Source organism: Pollicipes pollicipes, unplaced genomic scaffold (assembly GCF_011947565.3).
Source record: "Pollicipes pollicipes isolate AB1234 unplaced genomic scaffold, Ppol_2.1 Scaffold_5724;HRSCAF=6776_pilon_pilon_pilon, whole genome shotgun sequence".
Classification (NCBI taxonomy): Eukaryota; Metazoa; Arthropoda; class Thecostraca; order Pollicipedomorpha; family Pollicipedidae; genus Pollicipes; species Pollicipes pollicipes.
Window position 1 is genome coordinate 53,244,204 of NW_023596746.1, and position 27,289 is coordinate 53,271,492.

General features: G+C 59.1%; 2 protein-coding genes across 2 annotated transcripts; one reads left to right on the forward strand and one right to left on the reverse strand.

Moving 5' to 3' along the window:
- Positions 1-595: 595 nt before the first annotated feature.
- LOC119103194 (GTPase-activating protein and VPS9 domain-containing protein 1-like) lies at positions 596-20,523 on the reverse strand. The gene is given in 24 exon segments (XM_037226639.1): positions 596-1,279; positions 1,281-1,670; positions 2,917-3,081; positions 3,626-3,985; positions 4,868-5,047; positions 5,631-5,754; positions 6,612-6,798; positions 7,133-7,146; positions 7,587-7,735; positions 8,112-8,233; positions 8,606-8,776; positions 9,546-9,671; positions 10,663-10,765; positions 11,296-11,355; positions 11,924-11,983; positions 12,395-12,559; positions 14,167-14,253; positions 14,821-14,943; positions 15,828-16,064; positions 16,660-16,869; positions 17,901-18,077; positions 18,348-18,524; positions 18,778-18,897; positions 20,445-20,523. Coding segments are annotated over 24 exon segments (3,621 nt in total). The 5' UTR covers positions 20,490-20,523; the 3' UTR covers positions 596-1,210.
- A 62-nt stretch (positions 20,524-20,585) lies between these two features.
- Positions 20,586-26,539, forward strand: LOC119103316 (endothelial differentiation-related factor 1 homolog). Its single transcript, XM_037226804.1, is given in 6 exon segments — positions 20,586-20,724; positions 23,642-23,784; positions 24,701-24,861; positions 25,339-25,432; positions 25,956-25,967; positions 25,970-26,539. Coding segments are annotated over 5 exon segments (441 nt in total). The 5' UTR covers positions 20,586-20,724; positions 23,642-23,657; the 3' UTR covers positions 26,017-26,539.
- Positions 26,540-27,289: the final 750 nt, after the last annotated feature.

The following is a 27,289-nucleotide window of genomic DNA, read 5'->3' on the forward strand; positions in this document are numbered from 1 at the left end:
AGCGCGCATCTCAATTTACCAAAAGTGGATTTACGATTTCGGCTCTAGCCGTCGCGGATGGCCAGTGTGCTCTTAGGAGCATCGTATTTCTGACTCGTTTCAGACGAACGTAATACACCCGGCGCCACAGTAACCGCGTATTTATGCCATCGAGTCGTACCGAGCACTGCAATCTGACCAGGACTGGGTCATACCAGCCAGACACCCTAGTGAGCAATGCCACTCGGTTACCTAACAGGTCGTCCCTCCCTTGTCGAACTGGTGACTTTTCTGACAGTAGCAGCTCGAGCACCCGCTCCGCGGCGCATGTGACGAAACCCATGGGCTTATTCTTCGGCAGGCATTCGTAGCTACAAAATTACGTGCCAACGTCTGCGTGTGCCTGCAGCGGGCCAGAACCTCATGCAAGGCCCAGCGGCTACAGGCAATGCCTTTTTTAGATTCTGTAAATCCATTGCAACGGGATGTGCCGCGTGCACAGTGTTGGATCTTTCACGTGTTCATCACGTGAAGCCCCATATCGGGGCCCGACAGCTTTGTCGTTACTTGGTCAGCGACAGAAGCTCCTCTTACGGTTGTTATGTTTTATTATAGCATACAAACCGTACACGAGAATGTACCAGAGCGAAAAGCCCGATATGCTCCAGCCAACAGCGCGTTAGACGCGAGCTCCAGCCTTCCCGACCAACAATGCACATACTTTAGCCTCGGGCCGCTTGCATTAACCACCGTTCGTCTCTCCGCTTCCCGTGCTCGACCGCGTCCCGGGAGCACGCGCCACCCCACCGGCCGCGCAACGCCGCCCTCCAGTGGCAAGCACGCCCCAACTGTGCGAGGCGCATTTGTACCCGGTCCAACACGGCCGGGCGGACCGCGCACAGCCGCCAACACGCAAGGCAGGGCCGGCGCCACACCAGCCGCGGACCAAACGGCGTCAAGCGCGCCGGCCCGTGACGTCACATCCGGCCAATCAGCGCGCAGGACGTACGCGTGACGTCAGCTCCGCAGCGCGATGGCACCGGATGTCGCTACAGTGGCCTCAAGCTTCAGCTCAGCGCGGCACAACGGACGGTGACGGTCGCTCCCGGCCACGGGACGACGTCAGGAGGGGTGGACGGCTCCGTCCACGGGGGAGGGGCAGGGGACACCGGGCCTGCGGATGGCGTCAACAACCCGCCGGGTGCGGCACCCCGCCGACCGCCGCCGCCGCTCAGTAGTCCATGGTCTTGATAAACTCGGCGGCCGAACAGAACTGCGTCCACCAGTACTGGTCCTCGCCCTACCAGCCGGTCGCCGTAAAAGCTGTTGACGTACTGGATGGTGGAGAGCAGCGAGCTGGGGCACGCCTTGATCAGCACGAACACCAGCACCGGGATCAGGTCGTCGGCGGCCGGCACCGAGCGCTCGTTGGCGATGTGCAGCAAGTTCATGATGGTGGCGCAGCAGCGTGTCACGCAGGCCACCTTGTCGCGCGCCGTCTTGTAGGCGTTGAGGGCGGTGATCTCGGCCTGCGCACTCGGCCACGGGTGTTCGTAGTGATAGACGCTGGGTATCTTAAGGTCCGGGTGGCCCGGCGTGACGACCAGCGCCAGCCGCCGCATGTGGCCCGTCAGCACCTGGTCGCGGCTGACGTCCGCCTCCCCGTTTGGGTACAGCGCCAGCGTGTAGATCTGCGACGAGCGAGGTCAACGATGTCCAGGTAAGACAGATTATCAGGTACAGCAGATCATCGAGTGCACCAGAAAGTGACGTCACGGCGAAATGCCCGTAGGACGATTCAAGCGATACATTCGCCGCATGAAACACACATTCCCACAGCTTACACTGTCGCCGATAGAGGCGCTCATTCACGTCATACGAGACGGACGCCTCGCTGGCAAGTGGGTGATGCAAAAACATCCTCTATTCAGAGGCACGCTCGGAATCGTTGGGCGTATCGCAGGCAGCTTCCTATATCACCGGTTAATAACCTGTCAATGAACTATAACTCGCGTTCGAAATAGTTTGCACGGTAAAACGGAACTGTTCAGCCCCCATCGTGCCTTGCATTGCACCTTCTGCACAGCAAACTGCAATCATCTTTTTCCAGCAGCTTGCAAGACACGTCATCCATACACTGTGGTTTTTACAGAAATGTCAAAGTTGTGCGTTAGTCTGCAATGAGTTTTAACTTTCCCTACACTGACGCCGGCAAGATGAACCAACGTGTTAGTGATAAAAAGGGCAAAATGTCACATGGTGCACACATGACTGTTTTCACGACCTACCGCACAGCGGAAGATGAATAAGCACGTCGCGGGTGCCTAGGATGGTCGGGCAGATGGTTGGGAAAACAACTAGACTTGCTTTTAGAAGGTTGCAAGACAAAGTTTGGCCACGAATTGCCGGACGAAATCCCTCGGTTCTGGGACTGCAACCGGACGACTCGGGAGAGCCATTCTGCCGCCTCACAGGCATAGGGAAAGCATATGGTGAATAACGGCATCGATTCTACGGTCGCAGCCGGATTCATGTAAGCTGCGACCTGACCCAAGATCTGGCCAATTCGCGCACCCCACCTGCGCCGTGACCACGTGCTCACCGGCCTCTCACCACACCGTGGGCGCAAGTCCACCGGCCTCTCACCTGAACCGTGTGCGCGTGTTCACCGGCCTCTCACCAGCACCGTGTGCGCGTGTTCACCGGCCTCTCACCTGAACCGTGGTGCGCGTGTTCACCCCGTGGCGCGTGTTCACCGGCCTCTCACCTGAACCGTGTGCGCGTGTTCACCGGCCTCTCACCTGCACCGTGTGCGCGTGTTCACCGGCCTCTCACCTGAACCGTGTGCGCGTGTTCACCGGCCTCTCACCTGAACCGTGTGCGCGTGTTCACCGGCCTCTCACCTGCACCGTGGGCGCGTGTTCACCGGCCTCTCACCTGCGCCATGACCATTTGTTCGATGGCTTCGCGGGCCAGGTGCAGCTGGTGGTCGTCGGCCGCCTGCCAGTCGGGGTCCCGCAGCAGCTCGTCGCCCAGGTGCGCCAGGAAGCGCGCCACCAGGTCTGTCTTCTCGTCAGAGGCGGCCGCCTGCTGGAAGCTCGCCTGGGCGGGAGTGGGGCGCCGCCGTCAGCCTGGGCGAGCGCAGCCCTCAGACGCAATACCGGCGCCAGTTGACCCCTGGGTTCGGCCCCTGGGTTTGCCTCCCCGGGCTTGCTCCTGTGTTTGCTCATGCAGTGGCACGGGGCAGAGCGCGCTGGCCCACTGCACTGATGACAACGAGATGCAGTATGAAAAGGGTGGTTGGGGCCGCGTCAATTCCCTTTAATGTTGGCGCTCCTTAATGTTCGTACTGAAAGATGCCAATTCTGGCAGCCTTGCAGGACGGACATTTTCAATATCCTCCGGTGAATACCTATCCGTTAAGTCAGAGTCTACAGTTGTCTTGGCCCAGGACTGTCAGCGATAAACGCGGACCAGCAAACACCAGGGAGGCCAAGAAGCGGCCCTCCAACTTCCAGCCGTTCCAGAACACAACTGAACCCCCATTCACCGCCGACACCGACGAGTACGCGCCAGCTGCCCGCGTCGACCGTCCCCTCTGACGGCCACCATCCTCCCCTCTCCGCCGCCCCCGACGGCCGCTCACCTGGAACCGGTGCACAGTCTGTTTGTGCCGCTCGAGGAAAAGCAGCACGCACTTGTCGACGAGTGCGCGCGTGCAGACCGTCTGGTCGCGGCGCACGTGGCGCACCGTCAGCTGCACGTGCGCCAGCGTGTCCAGCAGGCCGTCGCGACAGCGGACCAGGTAGGCGATGTAGGGCGCGCGGCCGCTGTAGTCTTCTCGCAGCGAGCGCAGCAGCGCCAGCTGGCCGGCGGCGTCGAACAGCGACACGCAGCGCACGGTCTCGTGCAGCTGCGCCATCAGCGCGTGGTCCTGCAGGCTGATGTACTCGGACAGCTGGAGTCGCAGGAAGGACAGCAGCGCGCCTGACTCGTCCCGGCCCGGCTGGCGGCGGAGCGGAGGCGTCAGTGGCAGCAAGAGAATGGCGGCGCCGACCCAGGGCGCTGGTGCTATCACTAAAACACGTACCGTTACTGTGAACATAGCCACGAAATAACCTTGAACTCACCTTGCGTTCGCCAGACCGGTCGGGGGCATACTGCCGCAACATATGTCACGCTGCGCCCTTTCCGTCGGAGAAATCGGCCAGATGAGTGCCCGGTGTCTGATATGGCAGGAGCACAAAAATTCGACCGGCAGAACATGCCAGCGGCTATGTCGCATGTCTACGGCTTATGCGCGGCCGCCAGAGGAGCGTCTCCCGCTCACCTGCGGTCGTCAGGGGAGCGTCCCCGCTCACCTGAGGCCGTCAGGGAGCGTCTCCCGCTCACCTGAAACCGTCAGGAGAGCATCTCCCGCTCACCTGAGGCCGCCAGGGAGCGTCTCCAGCTCACCTGCGACCGTCAGGGAGCGTCTCCCGCTCACCTGAGGCCGCCAGGGAGCGTCTCCCGCTCACCTGAAACCGTCAGGAGAGCGTCTCCCGCTCACCTGAGGCCTCCAGGGGAGCGTTTCCCGCTCACCTGCGGCCGCCAGGGAGCATTTCCCGCCCACCTGCGGCCGCCAGGGAGCGTCTCCCGCTCACCTGAGGCCGCCAGGGAGCGTCTCCCGCTCACCTGCGGCCGTCAGGGGAGCGTCTCCCGCTCACCTGAGGCCGTCAGGGGAGCGTCTCCCGCTCGCCTGTCACCGTCAGGGGAGCGTCCCCGCTCACCTGAGGCCGTCAGGAGAGCGTCCCCGCTCACCTGCGGCCGCCAGGGGTCCCGCTCACCTGAGGCCGCCAGGGAGCGTCTCCCGCTCACCTGAGGACGCCAGGGGAGCGTCCCCGCTCACCTGCGGCCGCCAGGGAAAGGTCTGCACGTTGGCGGCGGACAGAACGCGGCGCAGTTTGCGCTTGGCGTCGGAGAAGGCGTACGACGCCTCCACGTTGTTGGGGTCGATTGTGAGGCGGACCAGGTCGGCGGCTGCCTCGTCCTCAGTCGCTCCATCGACCAGCGTCGCGCCCGAGCGCGTCTGATGACGACCGACCGGCACAGGGTCACGCGCATGGCAGGTGGGAGTGGCGGGTCACCGCTGCCAGCCGGCTCAACAGCCAGGCAGAGTCGGTGTCCTTGCACATATGCGGTGCACGATAGGGTAACAAGGCGGCAAGCTATCAACATCACGTACGTGGTGAGTCTGGCTAAAAAACTGACAAATCACGTATCCTGGGTTTAAAAGACACAGACAGGGTCGAACCATTAGCATCGACGCCAGGGAGTCGCTGCGTACTGCTGATGACCGGCGATGACCTCTAGAAGGACGGGGCCCGCGCAGTCACCGCGACGTGGCCCCCCAAACCGGCCTGGCTGGCGCCTGTGCGGCGACGATTAGCCTGCTACGCCAGCCACGCGACCCGCACGGAGCCCGCCACCTCGTCCGGCCGCCCTCAACCCACCAACCCGTCCGTCCGTCCTCAGACCACCACCCCATCCACCCGCCCTCAGCCCACCACCCCGTCCACCGGCACTCAGTCCACCACCCGTCCGCCGTCCTCAGCCCGCCACCCCGTCCACCCGCCCTCAGCCCATCACCCCGTCCGCCCGTCCTCAGCCACCTGGGCGGCCGCGTCCGGCGTCTTGCGTCGATACTTGGCCAGGATGTCGTCGGACGTCTCGGCCGACTCCGCCCCCTTCCGGTCGCCGAGGACCTCACGGCCGTCCCCGGAGCCGCGCTCCAGCCTGCCGACACGGCGAGAACGCTCGACTCGGGCAGCGCACATCGCGCGCAGCCGGCCAGACTTCCCGACACGGCGAGAACGCTCGGCTCAGGCAGCGTACATCGCGTCCAGCCGGCCAGACTTTCCGACACGGCGAGAACGCTCGGCTCGGGCGGCGTACATCGCGCGCAGCCGGTCAGACTTCCCGACACGGCGAGAACGCTCTCGGGCGGCGTACATCGCGTCCAGCCGGCCAGACTTTCCGACACGGCGAGAACGCTCGGCTCGGGCGGCGTACATCGCGCGCAGCCGGTCAGACTTCCCGACACGGCGAAAACGCTCGGCTCGGGCGGCGTACATCGCGCGCAGCCGGTCAGACTTCCCGACACGGCGAGAACGCTCGGCTCGGGCGGCGTACATCGCGCGCAGCCGGTCAGACTTCCCGACACGGCGAGAACGCTCCTCGGGCGACGTACATCGCGCGCGCCGGTCAGACTTCCCGACACGCGAGAACGCTCGGCTCGGGCGGCGTACATCGCGCGCAACCGGTCAGACTTCCCGACACGGCGAGAACGCTCGGCTCGGGCGGCGTACATCGCGCGCAGCCGGTCAGACTTCCCGACACGGCGAGAACCCTCGGCTCGGGCAGCGTACATCGCGCGCAGCCGGTCAGACTTCCCGACACGGCGAGAACGCTCAGCTCAGGCAGCGGACGCCGCGCGCAGCCGCTCAAAGACTGCCCGACGCAGCACATTACTGTCGTCTCCAACGGCCCGGCCCGTCGTCAGCACAAGACAGAGAAGACAGGCCGCTTCCCCACGACACGGGGGCACCGGCCGCCTCCGCACGACACCGAGTGGCTCGAGCGGCGCCACCCACCTGTCGGAGACGAGCTCGCGCGAGCCCTTGCGTCGGCTCTTGAACGGCAGCTTGAGGTTCTTGAAGAAGCCGCGGCGCGCCTGCTCGTCGGCGGCGCGCCGGTCGCCGCGCTCGGCCGTCTTGTCGAAGCTGATCGACTTGGGAATGGCGCCGGTGGCGGCGGCCGGCCGCAGCGCCGGCTCCGAGCCTGCCGCACGGACGCGTCAAGGCGAGGAGGCGGCGCCGACACGCCGGGCCGCCGCACGGCTGGCGCGGCGCCAGCGTCAACGGTCTCTCGGCAGGCGACCAGACAGGCAGGTTAGGTGGCCTCTTGAAGAACGACGCATGGAAACCACGGTCGGTAAACATCAACTGGGACAGAAGCCACGACCAACGAGACATCAGGATGGTATCAAATCATAGGTACGACAGTAGTAATAATCTTATTCCTCGGAGAAAAACCAGGAGTGTTTCTTCCTGAGACGGAAACAAGATCCTGACCTCCAACTCCGTCCTCTAGCACTGACATCTCATCAAGACACCTTGCCCGGGGCGTCTGCCGGCGGTGGGCGGGGCCGCCGCGGCCTCTCACCGGTTGCCGTCGGGAGGGCGGGCGGCTCGGGGCCGGCCGGCTCGGCCGTCACGGCGCCCGAGCTCGGCTCGGCCAGGTCGCAGCCGCTGCCGCTGCTGCTCAACGAGCCAGCCGACTGCGGCGCCTTCGACGCGGTCGGCGGGCTGGCCGGCGGCGGCGGCGGCGGCTGCGCGGCCGGCGCCGGGGTCGGCCGCGCAGCCGCCGCCGTCGTGCGGCCGCGCTCGCGCTGCAGGCCTGACGCCGAGCTGAAGTCGGACGAGACCGACTCGCCCGACATCTGGCGGCCGCGCTCGGGCCGCGCCGCGCCGCCGCCGCCGCCGGCCGCCGGGAACGCCGGCGCGCTGACGGACGCCTTGAGCGGCGGCGACTCCGGCGCGCCGGCGGCGGGCGGTGCGGCGGCGCACTCCGAGCGCGCTGTGTCGTCGGAGCGCGCCACGCTGGCCGAGTCGTCGGCGTCCACCTCGGCCAGCCGGTCCCGCTCCGAGTCTGAGGCCAGCACGTCGGTGCTCCAGGCCTCCGAGGCCGTCTCGCTGGGCTCCAGGCCGACGCCGCCCTGGCCGACAGGCGACCGTCACCACATCAGGCACACACAGCGACGTGGGTCCCAAACACACTGCCTGGGGTCAGGTCAGGCTGCGCTAGCGTTCAAAAGCACTAGCGTGCTGGGAAACAGCAGCACGGCGTCTTAAATGTCAAAAACGGAATACCGAGGTCTAAAAACAGGACTAAAGGTCATTGGAGCGAAAAAACCCATGAACATCGGTTATCCGGAATCACCGTTTAAGAGCCCTGTTCAACTCAGAGGGAGACAGTCGACGCACAACAGACGCCTTGAGCAGCCCGGACGCGGGTACACCTCACTTCAACAGGCCAAACAAGCGGCACGCGACCAGTGACGCCCACTGCGCGCCCGCCGAGACGACTCTCACCGTGCAGAGCTCGAGCAGCTGGCGCGAGGTGAGCGGCGCGTCCGCCTGCTCCACCGTCTCCGTGTCGCTGGCCAGCACGTCCGTGCTCCACGTGTCAGACACCATCGACACCGTCTCGTCGCCTGGCGGCCGGACCCCGGTCAGCGGCCGCCGTCACGCCCGACCGACGCCGGCCTCGAGCGACAGCCGGCCGCGCGGAGTGGGCCCGACCTTCCCGGACGGCGGAGCCATACACGCTGGCCGACAGCGCCGGTCGACCGCGCGGAGTGGACCCGACCTTCCCGGACGGCGGAGCCATACACGCTGGCCGACAGCGCCAGCCACGCGGGCTGGGCACGAGGCCACCGGCGACCTACTGCACGGCGCACCCGATACACCTCCAGAATCCATCCAGCGAGCCGAGAGACGAGCTCCGCTCCTGTGCCACCCCAGCCCTGTGAATCCGCCGGCCTCGCCAGCCCTGCACGGCCGCCGGCCGCCCCAGCCGTCCGTACCTTCATTGAGTGGCTTGATGTTGAACTTGCCGAATTTGTCCTCGATGACGGTGGCCGGCGGCTTGGCGGCGGGCGGCGGGTGCGGAGCGGCGCGGCCGCCGCCCGGCCGCTCGCCGCCGCTCGGCAGCGTGTCCGCCTCGTCCGTCACCTGAGACGACGGCGTGTTGCGGCCTGCCGCGCCATACGGGGGTCAGCGGGCGGCGCACGGCGCGGTGGCGCAGGTAACACCGGCGAAGGCGGCCAGGCATCGGCGGCGATGGCGCTGGGGCGCAGGCTCAGTCGCGCTGCTTTACTTTGCAGCACCCAGCTGCCTGGTACGGCCAAGTCGGGGCTCAACGCCACCGCAGGCGCGCTGGTGCATGGTTGGATAGCCAGCAGTTGTCGGCAGACATGACGGTAGATGCGGGGTCAAATGACTGGTAGTGCTATACATTTTCAAGATCCTAGATAGTGCTAGCCGGCTGCATCTGAAACCCAAGTCCCGGATGGTGTGCAAGGCTGGGATCGGATACGCGCTCAAGAATTTACGTCGGCATGCAACCTCCATGAAGACAGCTCAGTTGAGATACATTCGGTTTCTCACGATGAAACCGGACGTTCTCCCCCTCCCCCCCCCCCCCCCACCCCGACTCCGTCCCAGGAAGATTGAAACGCTCTTGACCAAAAACGCGACAGCGGAAACGGCCGAAGAGATCCTCTCGCCGGCCAAGTCCTGCGCCTTGGGCTGCAGGCGCCGTTGGAGGCCGCCCCATCTGCTGTCCGTAGCTCCGGACGCCAACAGCAAACCAGCCTCTGATCCAAGCCGTCCAGAGAGCCGGCACCGGCACCGCACACGCCATGACCCCGCACCCGCCGGCCGTGACAGCACCGGCCGGCCGGGCGACTGCCAGACGCACCGCCGGCACGCCCCGCCACCCCGTCTGCCAGCCGCACCACTCACCGGACACGTTGGGCGTCTCCCGTCCGGACACGTTGGCCGAGACCATGTCGCTGAGGTTGTCGTCCTTGTACTGCTCGGCGTCCTCCAGACTCGAGTCGTCGCTGTCGCTGACGTTGCTGGCCGCCTCTGAGATCAGCCCCCGGGGTGTCAGACGCTGCTCTGAGATCGACTCCGGGGTGTCAGACGTTGCTCTGAGATGGCCCCGGGGTGTCAGACGCTGCTCTGAGATCAGCCCCGGGATGTCAGACGCTGCTCTGAGATCAGCCCTGGGATGTCAGACGATGCTCTGAGATCAGCCCAGGGGTGTCAGGCGCTGCTCCGAGATCAGCCCAGGGGTGTCAGGCGCTGCTCCGAGATCAGTCCCGGGATGTCAGACGCTGCTCCGAGATCAGCCCAGGGGTGTCAGGCGCTGCTCTGAGATCACCCAGAGGTGTCAGGCGCTGCTCTGAGATCAGCCCCGGGATGTCGGACGCTGCTCTGAGATCAGCCCCGGGGTGTCAGACGCTGCTCTGAGATCGCCCCGGGGTGTCAGGCGCTGCTCCGAGATCAGCCCCGGGATGTCAGACGCTGCTCTGAGATCAGCCCCGGGGTGTCAGACGCTGCTCCGAGATCAGCCCCGGGATGTCAGACGCTGCTCTGAGATCAGCCCAGGGGTGTCAGGCGCTGCTCCGAGATCAGCCCAGGGGTGCCAGGCGCTGCTCCGAGATCAGCCCCGGGATGTCAGACGCTGACGCAGCGACATACCACGTCCGAGGCGGCCGGAGGATCATGAACAAGATGACCTCAACTCCGACCGTTATTCTCCCTGCCATTTCGATGCCCGTCGTCAGTCAAGACGGGTTCACACTCACTTTCGTTCAGCCCAAGGACAGACGGAAGCTCGGCAAAGCCTAGAGTACACTCCAATATGCCAAGTTCATGACCCACACCCGGCCAGTCATCTCGCCCGCGCTCCTGGCGCACCGAGCCCCCCAACGCCACCACAGGCCAGTGACCTCCAGATGAGTACATCTCGACTGATTGCCACCGCTGACTGATAACAGGGTGTGTCTGGTCACCCCTGCCTGGTGCCAGCGACCCCCCCCCCCCCCCTCTACCCCTCCGCACGTCGCCTCACCGATGGAGCCGTCGTGGCTGAGGCTTGCTCGCGTGCGCTTGCCGGCCGGCTCGGGCCCCGAACTGGACACCTGGCTGGCGGCCTCGTCCGGCTCGGCCGGCGCCGGCCCGTCCAGCTCCAGCAGCGCCCGGCCCGGCCGCTCCTCGCCGCCGGCGCGCAGCACCTGTCCGACGGGCGGCGGGTCACCGCAGGGTCACGGCAAGGTCACGGAACAGGCGGCGCCAGCACAGGTACGGACAAGGGGCGCAAGGGGCAGGGGTACACGAGGCGGTGGTCATCCGGCTGACGAGGGCGGCGGGACATGGACCGTGTCAGGCAGCCGTCTGGCGCGACATGGACCGTGCCAGGCAGCCGTCTGGCGGGACATGGACCGTGTCAGGCAGCCGTCTGGCGGGACATGGACCGTGTCAGGCAGCCGTCTGGAGGGACATGGACCGTGTCAGGCAGCCGTCTGGCGGGACATGGACCGCGCTAGGCTGTCGTGATGCCGCCTCATCACATTTTACAATCTGATGAACGCCCCCCCCCCCCCGAGCAACCGCACACACCAGCACCAGCACCAGCACCAGCACCAGCACCAGCACGGCGGACGGGACGTGGGGGCCGGCTGAGCGGCGTCCGTCGGCGGCTGACCTTTAGCTCGCCGACCATGCCCGGGCAGACGCCGGGCGTGTTGAGCGACACCACCAGCACCTCGAGCGGCCGCTCCTCGGCCAGCGGCGCCTCCGGGCCGGCGCCGGTGCTCCGGCCGCGCCGCTGTACGCTCGTGTGCACTGCCGGAGACGTGAGACGCGTCAGGCCGCGGCGGCGCGGCGTCTCGGTCACCGTAGCACACGCCGAAGGGCAGTTACGGTCAGATCGGAGTTGACCATTTCGAGAGGAGCATGTGGGGGATGTCGGCGAATTCGCACGTGCTCGGCGTAAACCATGACAAAAAAGTCTGCAGCACGGCAGACTTTGCGCCAATGTCAGACAACGCGGCAACGTGACAGCCTGCCTCTAAAATGGATAGCCGCGCAGTGGACAACAGCACGAGCTGAGCTCCAGACGGCGCTGCCGGCCAACCTTACGCCCCCCCCCCCCCCCCGCCACACGTCCTCCCCTCTGACCAGTCAGCAGCGCACGGCCCACCTTTGTCCAGTATGCGGCTGCGGCGGCTGCCGTGCTGGCCGTGTGGCGACAGGCCGGGACTCGGCGAGGCGACGACCGGCGGCGTCGGCGGCGGCGGCTCCGGCGCCGGCAGGTGCGCCGTCAGCCCCTCCAGCAGCCGCTGCTCGGCCGGCTCCGAGGTCTCGGCGGCCATCTGGCGCAGCAGGCCCACCTGGCAGCAAGGCCCAGCGTCAGAGGTTCACCTCGCCGGCGATAGGTGGCGACCGGTTCACGCGGCCAACGCACTCGCCACACGCCTCCGTGGTGGCTACCGACTCAGCAAATGAGAGGGCGGGATACCGCGTGATCTGAGAGTGACTCACCGGGGGCAGCCCGCCCCCTGCAGAGCAGCAGGATCACCAGCTCCTCAGAGAGGGTAGGCCGCCACCCAGCGCGCCAGACGATAGGTACCACAGGCTTCTCCGGGCGGACTCGGAGGACGGTGCCCGGCTCACTAGATACAGTGGCTCCCCAGGCGCCCCACACGTCAAACGCCTTCCGCCCGTCTGACGGACGCGGTGCGAACCTCCCCCAAGTGCCGGAGGGTCCCCTCCCTCCACTCAGGACGCCGGCGCCGCCTCACCAGGTGGTCTAGGTGGTCCCGGGTGATCAGCACGGCCGACCGGCTGAGCCCGACCAGCCGGCTCTCGTGCTGGAGCGGTCCGGCCGGCCGCGTTTCCTGCTCCGCGGGCGGGCCCTCCTGCGGCCCGCCAGTCAGGATGCAGCCCAACAGTGACGAGACGCTGCCCTGCGGACGGCGGCGGAGACGGCACCGCGTCAGACGGCAGACAGCCGACGTCAGCAGGAGAGGAAAGGTGACGTCAGCAAGAGAACACGTGACGTCAGCAGAGGAACACGCCAAGTTAGCAGGGGAGGATAGGTGACGTCAGCAGGGGAACATGTGACGTCAGCAGGAGAACACGTGACGTCAGCAGAGGAACACGCGAAGTTGGCAGGGGAGGATAGGTGACGTCAGCAGGGGAACATGTGACGTCAGCATGAGAACACATGACGTCAGCAGAGGAACACGCCAAGTTAGCAGGGGAGGATAGGTGACGTCAGCAGGGGAATACATGACGGGAGGGGAAGGGGGAGGGGCGGCTCGTGAAGGGGGAGGAGCGGCTCGTGGCATCACGGGACGGCCAGGTGGCCAGGGTTGGTGAGTTAAGTCATTGAAGAACAGTATATGACTAAAGCCATCTGGAACGTCTCATACTGGCTGAAGTTTTAATTAGATAAGGACCTCTCACCCTAGCCTGAAAAGGCGGGCACCGCGGGGATAAAAGCCTGCCTCTGGCTTCCCAGGCGAGCAGCTTAACTATTGCACAACCAATGCTCTTGTTACAAAAGTGGTTTTAACAGCTAACCTCATTCTTGTGTTCATGACTTTGTAAAAATCCCCGTCCAATATATATGGGCCAAACACACCAGAAATGTACTATACATTTCGCGCAACTAGCGAACTGCTTTTTTAACTCGGTGGACATACAAAACCAAAACAGCTTCCTTCCAGTGAGAATACTGCAGTACACCCAACAAATGTGGTACTTGGAGTAACTCAAAGTCTAGACATTCGCAAGTGTCCAGGTTCTGAGGAGGAAGAATGACGGACAAAAGGTTGAAACGACTGTTGCGGGTTCCCCGCTCAACGGCTGTCCCAAGTTTGCGTAAGACCTAAAAATACACTCGCAATATTAGAGCCTTTACCTACCGACAAAGCCACAGATAACATCCTAACCCAATGTGCATAACTCGGATGCTTTCATATACGCATGTGGACATTACCCGTAGGCCACCCAAACGCGCTCTGCCGACATCAAATTCTTCATTATGACATCATTCCCCTTAAACCGCCGAAAGCTACGTTCTTCGCCCCTGTTCAGGAACACCATCAACCTATTCATCAACCCACGTTATATATATCAACCAACCTGATATTGAAATAAACGCCACTAATCACGTCACTTCCTTACCCAACATATGAAACATCTTGAGATCCCTCACGCTGAAGACCCAGAGGAGGGTTCAATCCAGCAAATACCAGTTATAGGCGGTTTTAATCGATAAAGCCCTTGGCTCGGCGGTATGCCGCGCCCACCGTGCTGAACGCGGCACTGAGTTCGATGGCATGACACGACATTGCGGCGGACTGCAGACTAATGTGAAGACATGCCTCCACAGGGGGTTCCATTGCTCTGCAATAGTGAAGGCAACTGAAATTTCTACCACAATGCTGAGTTGGTGCACAGTGGCCGCGGCTGTCGCTGGACCTCGCATCCTATTTATCGTCGGGCCCAAGGCCTGAGGGAGGGTTTGCAGCATACGCTGGCGGAGCGCGCGTGCCATGGTGCTCACCTTGTCGAACCTGTCGTAGAAGGGACGCAGGCGGGGGTCTACCTCCTCCCACTGGTTCATGGCCAGCACCTGCAGGATCTGGCCCACCTGCGGGCCAGTCAGCGGGGGCGCGGTCACGAACAGGGCACCGCTGGGGGTGGCGCTCGCCGCGGTACGCTGCCATGACCTTGCACGCATCGGCGATGCTCCACTGACGACACGCCGGTCAGGACACGTGCTCCACACCCGGCGCGAGCCGTGGACAGGCAGCGAGGGGTGGCGGCACAGCCGGCAGCTTCCGCAGCCCGAAGCACAGCTAAGTCTGAATTGCATGGACACAGCAGAACGGTCATATCGGTGGCAAATTGGGACCCACGTTAGGGCGTATTTGCACCACTACCTGGGCACGCCATGCACGGATGCTGACCTTCCTTGACTGCAGCCCCGGCTCGCCCGTCCCGCACCCCTGGCCGCAACTCCGGCCGACCCGTCCTGCACCCTGGCCGCAACTCCGGCCGACCCGTCCTGCACCCCTGGCCGCAGCTCCGGCTAACCCGTCCCGCACCCCTGAGACGGCTCCGGCGACCCGTCCTGCACCCTGGCCGCAGCTCGGCTGACCCATCCCCCTGACCGCAGCTCCGGCCGACCCGTCCTACGCCCCTGACCACAGCTGACCTGGATCAGGTTGTGCCGCGCCGCCGGGCTGACGGGGGCCTCCAGGATGCCGTACTGCACGGGGTCCACCACCGCCGGACAGATGAAGAACGCGAACAGCAGGTCTACGCAGATGGCGTTCACCTGCGAGCGGACGGCCGCCACCGCGGCGCCAGCGTCAGCAGGGGGCGCTGCCAGCCGGGGAGCGACGGCGGGGGCACAGGGGGCGCACGCCGCGGGCTGTTCACGCGCGCCAGTCGTAAATCCGGCGGACTGGCTCCCATTATGCATGCTGTGCCCCGGCGCAGTATGAAGGGTCGCCAGGGGTGGGCTGGCCAGTCACGGCCACCTAGGCTGCCGGTCTGAACTGCACGTGAGCGATGTCATTCATACGTCATCACTCTATAGAACGCACTGTCACCCATGCAGCCAGTTTGCAATGAACACTGGAACCCCTGCAACGCCAGCCTGTAACCACTGCTGCCTGCGCTGCCAGTCTAGAAGGAACAACGCCATATCTTCCGAAATACACAGCGATACCCATTCATGTGTATGAGTCTACATAATTCACATTGGTTCACGTGTGCTTTCCAGCTGCAGTGCACAATGCCACCTGGCATCCTATCCGCTTTCAATACATAGTGCTCCTGACGCTGGCGGCTTAGGCGGCTTTGCAGACTGACAATTTAAATGCACACTACCTTCCGTGTGCTGCCAGTCTGTGATGTACAATAGCGTCCACGTTCTATCGTTCATATTCAGAGTGATACCAGCTTGTAACGCACGCGTCTTCCTGGGGATCGCGTCTGCGAGGTAAACTATGAACTCGGCCTGGTACTGACGCCGTGCCGCAGCACCGCATCATGACTACAGCCCGGCACCGGTGTCCGTCCAGCAGGACTCCTTCCGCTCGTCCCGTTCCGTCCTGTGGCCGTGCCGTGCCGTGCCGTGCCGTGCCGTGCCGTGCCGTGCCGTGCCGTCCCGCCCCATCCCACCCCGCCTCGCCCCGCCCCGCCCCGCCCGCTCACCTGGTCGGCGCTGCAGCGGTCCTCCCTGACCAGCAGGTGGTACAGGGTGCGCACCACCCACGACAGGCTGGGCGGGAAGCAGGCAGCGTTGTCGGCGATGTGCGTGACGAAGCGCTCGGTCAGCCGCGCCAGCCGGTCAGCCACGGCCGCGTGGTAGCGCGCGCGGCCGTCGGCGCCGCCCACCGCCGGCCGACCCAGCCGTGCCGTCCGTTCCTCGGCCGACAGGCCCTCGTCCACCTGACCGGGGCAGAGGACTGGGTCACGGCGGACCGGGGGCTCCTCGGCCGACAGGCCCTCGTCCACCTGACCGGGGCAGAGACTGGTCACGGCGGGCCGGGGGCTCCTCGGCCGCGACAGGGCCCTCGTCCACCTGGACCGGGGCAGAGACTGGGTCACGGCGGGCCGGGGGCTCCTCGGCCGACAGGCCCTCGTCCACCTGACCGGGGCAGAGACTGGGCCACGGCGGGCCGGGGGGCTCCTCGGCCGACAGGCCCTCGTCCACCTGACCGGGGCAGAGGACTGGGCCACGGCGGGCCGGGGGCTCCTCGGCCGACAGGCCCTCGTCCCACCTGACCGGGGCAGAGACTGGGCCACGGCGGGCCGGGGCGGGGGGTCCTCGGAGGCTGCGCCGGCACGAGGGGCGGAAGACGGGCTTCTGCCCCTCCCTGCACCGGTCAGATGGGCTTCTCACGGGGAGTCGAGTCAGGCGGAGCCACGACGGTGGGAGCCGTTCGCATACATGTCGCGTGTCCTAACCGGTTCCGACAAGGTTGACGGCTCAGGCGGTATTTCTCAGCACCCAGCACACATTTCCTGCCGGCGCCGCACTTGCCTTGTTGGGGTCGATGTCCAGGAACCACTCGTCGTCCATGAGCAGCTGCATGACGGGCTGATGAAGAGCGGCGGTGAGGAACAGCTTGGCGGCGAACAGCCCCTCGCAGAAGGCCTTGTAGACGCGGCTGAAGACGCACGAGCCGCGCCGTAGCAGCCGCTGCGGTGCCTCGGCGCACACCACCTGCGTCACCATCAGCTGCCGCAGCACCTGTCACGGAAACGCCGTCAGTCATATCAGCAGCACCTGACGGGAAGACGCCGTCAGCCACATCAGCAGCACCTGCCACGGAGACGCCAACATCAACAGCAACCGTCGGGGAGACACCGTCAGCCACATAAGCAGCACCTGTCACGGCAGCGCCGTCAGTCACATCAGCAGCACCTGTCACGGAGACGCCGTCAGCCACCTTGGTGTGCGCTGGCACGCATGGGGTGGCGCGCCGCGGCCGGGTCCGCGCCGCCACCTGTCACCCGCCCATAGCAGGCACGATTATCGGAGAGTTCGCCAGACACCAGGACAGGGCATCTGGCACAAGGAAAATGATGGTCGGGATGATAACGCGGTACACAAATTCGCGGGCTAATCATCATCGCGATCAAAGGCGCCCTCAGGCTATTCGGCGGTGTTCGTGCTGAAGTCCAGCGCATTGTCAGATGTTGCAATCACACCCAGAACAAACACGTGTTAACTCTTCCCTGCTTTGTGAAACTCGCCACAGCACATAGGTGGGGCTTCGGATCGCTTTGGGGACCCTAGCACTCATGTTATGCTCCTACAATGTGGGGCCAACCTGCCCGAAAGGAGCCGAAGCGTCAAAAACTTTGTGTGTGCACATACATGGCCACATATATACAGCACGTACTTTTTGGAAAGCTGGCCTCAACTCCTCCTCCCCCTTCACTCCCTTCCTCCCGTTGTAAGACGTTTCATGACCCACGTTTTGACCCGATACCGGAAGCCCGCAGCACAAACCAACAGTGAATGCCCAAACCCAGCAGAGCACCAGAGGGCGTTGTTGTCCAGATGGCCCGTCTTTCCTCGCCATGTTATGGACGTTCATCTCGCGGGTGTTGTCTCAGACCAATCCAGGACAGAAGCCTGATGAGCCAGGGCTCCACTCCCACTCCCCATGAGCTAGCCCCACTCCACAGTCTGACTCGCCTCCGATCACACGGCGCCAGTTCGGCCGGAAGAGTGCCCGGCTGCAGCCCGGCAGTCGGGCACCAGCGGTGGCGTACCTGCAGCACGCTCAGCTGGTCCTCCTGCAGGATACAGTTGCCGTAGACACCCGAGTAGATGGTGTCGACGAGCGTGGTGACCTGGGCAGGGTCGGAGCGCTCGCCGAACAGCAGCAGGCGCGCCACCAGCGCAGGGTTGCTGCGCAGCTGCTGCAGCAGTTCCGAGTAGAAAGGGTCCTGAGGCGCGGCAGCAGCCCAGTCAGATGCTGCGGGCTAGCCTCCCCAGCTGGTACTGTCATTCTCCATATACAAGGCATTCATGCCCTGGCTTTGTCTCAAAGAAGCCCATCACTACATGTGCAAGGCTTTCATTCCAACCCATTAAGATGGGCACTAAAATATGCAATTTATAAGTAAGCAAAATAGCTGCATGAAACATTTATCTCCATCAGCCCCCACACAGGATAAAACATGTGAGGCAGACAGTGGCCTCAGCAGACAACTTACAATGGGCCCCAGCTGTCTGTAGCTGTCCACAAACTGTGCCGACTGCAGGTGCGAGTCACGTCGGCAGCAGACTGCTGGCGTGATGCCAGCCCGGGACAAGATCAGTCCCTCCAGGTTGATCTGTTGCTGGCGGGTGATCCATGACAAGTGGTACAGGTCCTCTACAGCTTTCATCACCTGTTGACAATGTCATGTACAGAAAATACACAACATAGAAGGATGCAACCATACCAACCATAGGAAGATGGTAAATGACATGGCAAAATGCCATCAAAAAGTGTAGTTAGAAGAGATGTATGCCTGAACCTTTGAAGCCAAAGATCAAAGATGACAAACAACCTTTTTTACCACTAATTACCTTTGCTGTACACAACACATCTTGGTTGCAATGAGAAAACATTCAGGTTGAAGTCTTACCAACATTACCCACCTTTTTGTTCAAGTCTTGTATCTGTGCCTTTTCTGACTCCACAAACAGTTTTTCTTTTCTCAGACATTGGGACAGTTCTAACAACTCCATGTAGGGAGTTGCCATCTTACTGTCACTATACTGAAATAAGAATTGAATCAGTTCATTTGCAACATAAGCTATTCATTCTTAAGCTTTCATACACTAAGACTTTGCATGAGACAAGTTAGTGTTAACATATTAAGATCCACATATGTGTACAAGCCAACCTATCTTCCACATTTTATATTTATATAGCAAGAATATATTGTAGCAAGATTGCAAAAGTAAAACCAAAGCATACTTTGATCAATTAATTTCAATGCCAGGAACATAGGGAACATGCTCAAAGACAAAAATTCACTGCAAAACCATGCCTTTTAATGTACTAATCCAAGACAATGGAAGGGGCTGTGGGATATGACCCCACCTTATCAGTAAAAAACAGTCCCAAATTACAGTGTGCATGCACTACACAGGTTGGCACAAAACAGCATCTGTGCCATGCCAGTATAATTTATGACAAATAATTAAATGCTTTATATCATGCAACTAAGTGAGCAATACAGGCTTTAAACTCCTGTTTTTTCCAGGACATATTGTGCTCTTATATCAAAATACAGCCTTTGCATCACTAGAATGTGAATTATTCACTAAAAACATTGTGAAATATGGGAACTTCAAATTATAGTCAAACATTAATGCTGAATGTCAACAACAAGCTACTGGCACACTAACCTGGCAGCCTTTAGCATAAAAAACTTCAGTCAATGGATAACACAAGCAAGAAACAGAAATGTCATGATATGCTCCTATACATGCCCCCAACCCTCACACTCAAGGACAACATTGCAGAATGCAGATTCAGGTGGTAATGCATGTCAGCCTTAAAGATCTGAGAGCAATAGTTCCACACCTGTTCAAAGTCAATACCAAAATAAAGTGCATTTGGTTCATCAAGTATCTGCAATGGTAACATAAATGCTGATGCAAAACCACATGCTTAGAGCAATATTCTGCTGTTGGTGCTGGATGGCTGCTGGTGGATTATGAGCAGTGTCAGTATGTGTAGGGAGCTGCTTGCCACATCAGTGCATACATCCACACCACAATCAGGATCATGCAGGAAATTGTCATCTAACCATGCCAGTGCTATCACTGGTGCTAGTGTTCTCTTTTGTTTGAAGTCCCAGAATACAGAAAGCTTTTTCATAGGTCCAGAGAATGCCCAAAACATTTCAAACATAAAAACAACTGAATTTTACCCTTTCTTGGACAAGAATAAACCATGTCATACAACTTGGAGCTATTAGTTCATCATGTGCAAACCATAGCAGCCTAATAAGCAGCACATCAAATGCAAAAATTAAGAAGGCACACATGGCATAAACATAATTAAACAGCAAAACATGACATCAGGCGTGTTTAATCCAGGGAGACGTAGCATTTTAATCGTGCTTGCACCTGCCATGCCGAAAGTACAATGCCTTATTTCATCTATCATGCATTATATTTCAATTAAACTCACATAAAAGTTTGATTTCAGTTAGCTCTTAACAGTTGATCGAGAAATGATCATGCCAAATAGCGCCACCGCACCCCAACGCCCACGGGCCATACCACTCACGCGCGGGAGGGTCTTTCCTTACGGAATCAGGAGCGGAAAGTCGCCGGACCGATCCCGCACGTCTCATCCGCGCCTCTTTCCCAAGGTCTCCTTGAAGGCAAGGCACCAGAAGCAAAGAAAAAAGAGCACTGACGGTTCTGAGTCAGGAATGTAACAGGTGCGCCACTTACCATTCATGTCAACACCACGCGCAACCATAATATGCCCTTGACGTCAATCACTTGACGCAGGCAGTTGGATAGGGGTCGCTGGGTGCTTAGTGAGGGATTGTGGCGGCATTTATTTAACTCAACTTTTAAAAGGTGAGGTTGATGTGTGGGCTTTAAGTTGGAGCTTGGGTGAAGTGGAAATGTCACGTAGCAATGACGCTGGTAGTCATATGCATAGTATTGGTCTCTTGACCAAATCGAGGTAACGGTTGACTGGTATTCCCAAGGTCTACCTTCTACATGTCAATGTTTTGATTTTACCTATTCCCATGATGTTGATATTTTTTGTGCTGCAGCTGTTCACTGCTGTCTTTTATGGATAGTGAGTGGTCACTCATTCATGACATCTGCATCATATCTTCCCTTTCCTGTTGACTTCATGCTTGCTCATTTTTATCTTCCAGGAGCATATGCCATGTTGATTGGACTTTTGTGTATGTATGATTTATGTTGTGTATTGATTTATTACTGAGGTATGCATTCTATAAAGTACTTTGTCAGGTTGTGCTGGGTGGTGCACTTCCTGATTCACTTACTTGAATCATTAAATGGTAGAAAATGGTGAACTATTAAGTGGTTTAAAACCTGTTGAAAAAATATCATGCTGCTCTGTCAAAATAAATGTTTTGAGTTTTTCATTGAAAACCTACCAAAAGCAATTAAAAACAGCAAAAAATTATATCAATATTGAAATGCATTATGTGGTGTCCATTGCTGGCAATGTTTCACATGAAACTGTCAGGATACTATGCTGCATAAAGGTCAGATAGCAAGGAAGATGAAGACAGTTGCTAATTGGTTAAAAAGCAGTTGTTCATTGCATGTGATGCATGAAAATATAATGTAGATGTGGGTCAAATATGTTATCTGTATATCTAAATGAGATCTAAATATAAGTCAAGCATATTATCTGCAATGGATACCATATGAGAATTATCATTAGCTCACCTATATCAGTATTATCATTAGCCCAAATCATTGTCAAATATGCTGTCTAGGTATTGTCCATTTTATTTGCATTATGTCTTGATAAAGATTGAGTTTAACCTAAATCTAGCATTTCATACCCAGCATCCAGAGGCTGTAGGCTGATGGGTCTGGACTCTGGAGCCTCCTTGTTAGGTAGAATCCAAGAAAATATTGTCAGGTTGAATTCCAAGAACAAATTCCATAGGTAAGGCCAGCTTTTTGTGCCAGTTATAATGCTCTGTGATAATTATGCAGCATTTTGGTGAAGTATCAGATCATCAACAGCAGGGAGCAAAATCTGCATCAGGCTTGCAAAAGTTTTGCAGCTGGTTGTCCTCACCTGTTAAGCTGGAAGGCATGACCAGTTTGCTTGCTCAGCACAGCCTACCATGAATTTGGGATGTTTACTATGCAATGAAAAGAGCCTGCCTTTTTGCAAAGCTCAGTTCTGTCTGACCCTAACTGAAGCACAACCCTGGTCCCACACATACCAACTGGCATAGTTTGCTAGCTATGTTTTGCTAGCATGGCTTGCTACCTTTGTTTCTGCTTATAGCTTGCTACCTTTGTTTCTGCCGGTGTATTTTGCTAGCCATCTTTTTGCTAGCTTAGCTTGCTAGCTACATTTTTGCTCATATGGCTTGCTAGTTTGCCAGCTATGTCAGCTATATTTCAAGCACCACTTTTCCTCTTTCAATTACCACTTTGTAATTGACCATTTTTCATTTGTTCTGTTTGCCGTGCTATGCCCTATCAGAGGAGACACTGAAGTATTTAATTGTACATAGATGCATCAGTTTTGGTTAAAGGAATCTTGATAATATACTGAAGAAATGTGTCATGCAGTTTGTATCAATCATGCAAATGTTTTCACAGGTGTAATGTCATTTTTTCTTTTGATGTAACTGTGTGTTTAGCAGTTATTCAACTGTCCAACAGTCCGGTGCATGGATCCAGTGCCCTGTTTTCAGAGGGTGCACTACCATTCCCTTATATACAAATGGCAAGGACTGAAGCTAATTAATACATCAGTTAAGGAAACCAGCAGTAACCACCATTCTGCCATCCAAACAATGTCTTGGAAGACATTGTAGGTCTGCAGCATCACACAGATACTATCAGCAGAACAGTGCAGCCAGAAAGAGGCAGATGGGCCTCCTGGCTAAGGCATTCTGAAGGAATGGTCTAAGGGCCAGACAATCATTAGCAAGTTTCATTTGCATTTTAGTCATTTCAGGAGAGATAAAACAATTGGGAAATAGCTTGATGGTCAGGTAACATCAGAGGGGGAGACAAACTGACTGCCGGGCATTGCAGCACATTAAACTTGTGTCACCACATTCTGTAGTTGATCTGGAATTGCACAATGGGATGGTTGGTGCCAGGATCAAGCAATGTGTATAATGAACTCTGATCCCAGAAATCCATTCATTGAAAAAATTTCCTTAAATGTAGACAAAAATATTGTGGACCAACAGATACACCAGCCAGGGGCAGCCTGAGTGCAAACCATTTGTGGTTATGCCATCCCAATACAGCTGAGGCATGGCTGGTGATGTTGAGAATCTGTGGACTTCACAGTATAAGAGTCATCTGCAGAGGCAGCTGGGTGCCATGACAGGCCATTGCTGAAGTCAGATCATGGGCGCCAATGAGAATACAGACAGCTGCAGGTACAGCATCCCTGCTGCTGTTGAGGCAGATCTTTTTTTAAAAGAGATGCCAGTTGTCCCAGAATGCTGGAAGTCTGAGAGTTCAGAGAAGCTGCACCCATGATACAGGCTTTGCGCTTTCTTGCTCTCTGTGGCGTGGTGCATAGATCGTCGATGCATAAATTACGCAGTAAGGGGTTTGAGACTCAACACCGCCAGAAACAGCTGGGGTTGAGATGTGGATGTGCATTATGAAGGACTATGTGCCAAACATTCTCAACAACAGTGTCAACACAACACAACATCAACAACAATGCTGTCACCACCGCGCGCACAGCAGCGTGCGGTCCGCGGTGCGATGGCGTCACCCGGCCACTGTCTATTTGCAGCACATCTTCCGCCACCATGTCTGACGACTGGGACAAGGTGGTGGTGCTTCGGAAGAAGGCGCCCAAGGCAGCTCAGATGAAGTCGGAGGGAGCTGTGAACCAGGCCATCCGGTCCGGCATGGCCGTGGAAACGCAGCAGAAATGTAAGCTGCGGTTGAAGCAGCGCCCCAAAAGGCCGTGATTGTTCTGCTCAGAGTCCGTCGGGTCGGGACCGGGGGTGTTATTTTCTGTTGGACCCAGCACATGACCGGCCCACAAAGCATTCAGGTAGAAAGTTGGCGTCTCCGTTTCCCAAGATGTGGCACGTGCAGGCGTTTTTTTTTGTATGTTTAGCATTGTTGGTCATTTCTGCGATGGTTTTTAGGACGTAATTATAATCTTGCCTTGGCGAATGTAAGTAGGTAATCATTAAGGTCATCCTGTATGCGCTATACGTGAATGATGGTTGCCTTCTCAGGCGGACTCTCGGACCTCCCCCCTACCAGCAAACTGTCAAGGGTGTTTGTGACAGAAACCGACAACAGTTATGCGCCCACGCGCCCACGTACACTCACAACAAATGTCGTATCGTACAGCTACGAAACAGCTGTCAGCATTCGAGGCTAGCAGTGACGATTCATTTTGGTGCGCGGGTGATCAAGGCCGTTGTGTGATCATGGTGTGGGTGACGCGTCGCTTTAGCCTCACATCATTGATCATCGGCGTCTTCACCAGTTGCATGCCGCTTTCGTTTTCCCTCCGCGCTTGCAGCCATCCGCTCACGCTTGCAGAGAACGTCAGATGACTGGTGGATCGTTCCACCCACGAGCTCAGAGCGTCGCCAGTCGAGTTAACCAAACAGACTTACTCTCTGTCAGTACACCTAGCGTGAGCGTACGGCAGTGTGACCTAGCGCAAGCTTACGACAGTGTGACCTAACGTGAGCATACGGCAGTGTGACCTGGTGTAAGCATACGACAGTGTGACTTAGTGTAAGTGTACGGCAGTATGACCCAGCACGAATGTACGACAGTGTGACCCGGCACGAGTGTACGACAGTGTGCGCATCTCTGGACGCAGATAACGCCGGCACGAACAAACAGCACGTTGTGACGAAGAACACAGCCAAGCTGGACCAGGAGCACGACGAGCTGAAGCATAGCAAGGTGTCGCTGGACGTTGGCAAGCTGATCCAGCAGGGCCGGCAGGCCAAAAACCTCTCCCAGAAGGAGCTGGCCACCGTGAGTTTCCGGCGCCGTAAGGTGTGACGTTTCCGCGACGCATAACGTGTGCTGTCTCCCGGATGGACTTCCTTCATGGATTGGAGGTGCCCCGAAAGTTTATTCAGGCTGTGTAATGGGTTTTTGTGTTGTAGGAACAGCGTGTCGTTACACTCAGGTGTGGCTGTATATCATGTTCAAATCACGGAACTATGTCTTAAAAGCGCAGCCAGGGGATTCTCGCTCAGCGCAGCCGGTGCGTAGCCAGCGGTAAAAGTTGACGTATGGCCAAAGTGCGCACCGTAAACTGTAATCGGCCCCGCTGTGGCCTTAGCAGTCGGCCTGGTTCCGGCAAGTTGGTGCAGAGTCATCTCGCTGATCTCAGTTGTAAGATGGCTTGAACCCATGATAAATGTTATTTACAGGCTATTTACCAGGCGGGTGTGTTTAAAAAAAGAGATGAAAAACTCAATGACAAATCCTTCCAACACGTTTCAGAAAATCAACGAAAAGCCGCAGATCATTCAGGAGTATGAACAAGGCAAAGCTATTCCCAACAATGTCGTCCTCGGAAAGGTGGAGAAGGTGATCGGTAAGTGTCTCTGATTTGGCGCCACTCCACGAGGCAGCCATCGCCCTGGCGAAGTGTGCTGATGTCCCGGCGCACCGTGTCCTCCGCCTGCCACGCCGCGGTGTGTAGCTGTTGTAGGACAGGCAGACGTGCAGACACAGCCTCTATGGAAACTGCCGCTGGCAGCAGCAGCAGCACGGCGCAGTCGCCCTCACCGTGCTACTGTGGCTGTCGAGTTCCGTCTGTCTGTCCCGTCACTCCAGGGCAGAGGCCGGCGGCTGCGCCTTCTCTGCACGTACCCCCGGGCGCCTGGCGACAGATGATTGGTTCTGGGTTTGTTCCTTATCCTTTTCCTTTCAACCACAACAAATCGTCAGAAAGCAGAGGCGCTCTGTCTCGCCTGTGGTGTGGTCGCGTGGCATCTGGGATCCAGGTGGGGGGTGGAAGGGCCCCCGCTCTCCGGGCGGGTCCAGGTCTCGGGGAGACGTACAGCACCTGGTTCGAGTCGCCCGTCCGTCACTCACCAAGGCGTCCCCGGCGGCAGGTATGAAGCTGCGTGCAAGGACAAGGGTCAGCCGCTGTTCGGCGGCCCCAAGAAGAAGTAGTCCTGCTCCTCGCTGCGCCCTGTGGGCCTCCGGCGAGGAGTCGCCCCCGGATCCGGCAGCCGCCGGTGCTGACACGCCCCTTCGGTGCTGGTTTTCCCGGCCAGCCCGCGGCGACGGCGGCGCGCCCCACCCAGCGGGACGCGCCGCCGCCGCCGCCGTCGCCGCCGCTTCGTTCGCCTTACGGCCTGGGATTTGGGGAGCGCCGTGCGCCCCGGGAGCCGCTGCCGCCGGCGGGTGCGTCGGGTGACGCCACGCCGGCCCTGCGCCAGGCCGGGGCCGCGCCGTACGTCAGCCCGCTGGTCCAAAATTTCCTCTCGCGGTGTGCCGTTTGACTGCTGCGCTAGCCGTGCCGGCCGTCTGACGGGAGACTTTGGCTGTTTAGCGTTGCGTGTGTTTGGTTCGTTGGTCGGAACGTGTGCAGGAGAATCTGGCTCCGTCCGATCTGTTCTGCGTTTTCGGTATATCAATGACTATATTTGGACTACGTTTTCGGTATGACCCGAATATAACTTGAGTGACTTGGTGTTGTTTGGTGCTGTGGCTTTTGTGCGGCGGTCTGTGCCAGGGGGTTGCACCTTGACAGCCCTGCTGCTGCGCACCCTCGAGAGAGAGAGAGAGAGAGAGAGAGAGAGAGAGAGAGAGAGAGAGAGAGAGGCAGAGGCAGAGGCAGAGGCAGAGGCAGAGGCAGAGGCAGAGGCAGAGGCAGAGGCAGAGGCAGAGGCAGAGGCAGAGGCAGAGGCAGAGGCAGAGGCAGAGGCAGAGGCAGAGGCAGAGGCAGAGGCAGAGGCAGAGGCAGAGGCAGAGGCAGAGGCAGAGGCAGAGGCAGAGGCAGAGGCAGAGGCAGAGGCAGAGGCAGAGGCAGAGGCAGAGGCAGAGGCAGAGGCAGAGGCAGAGGCAGAGGCAGAGGCAGAGGCAGAGGCAGAGGCAGAGGCAGAGGCAGAGGCAGAGGCAGAGGCAGAGGCAGAGGCAGAGGCAGAGGCAGAGCGAGTCACTGCATATTATGATCTCAATCCTTACCACTCGCCCTCCACTCAGCCCCACGCAAATTGCGAAATAGGAAGGTGCGAGGAAATGCTGTAGAACCCATATGCGGAAACACGCCCATTTTTAACACAGTGCAGCGAAACATCCCACTAGCTCTTCCCCCCCCCCCCTTCTCTGGTCCCACGCTTGGTCTCAGTACACCTCTCTGACCCCACACTTGGTCTCAGTACACCTCTCTGGCCCCATGCTTGGTCTCAGCGCACCTCTCTGACCCCACACTTGGTCTCAG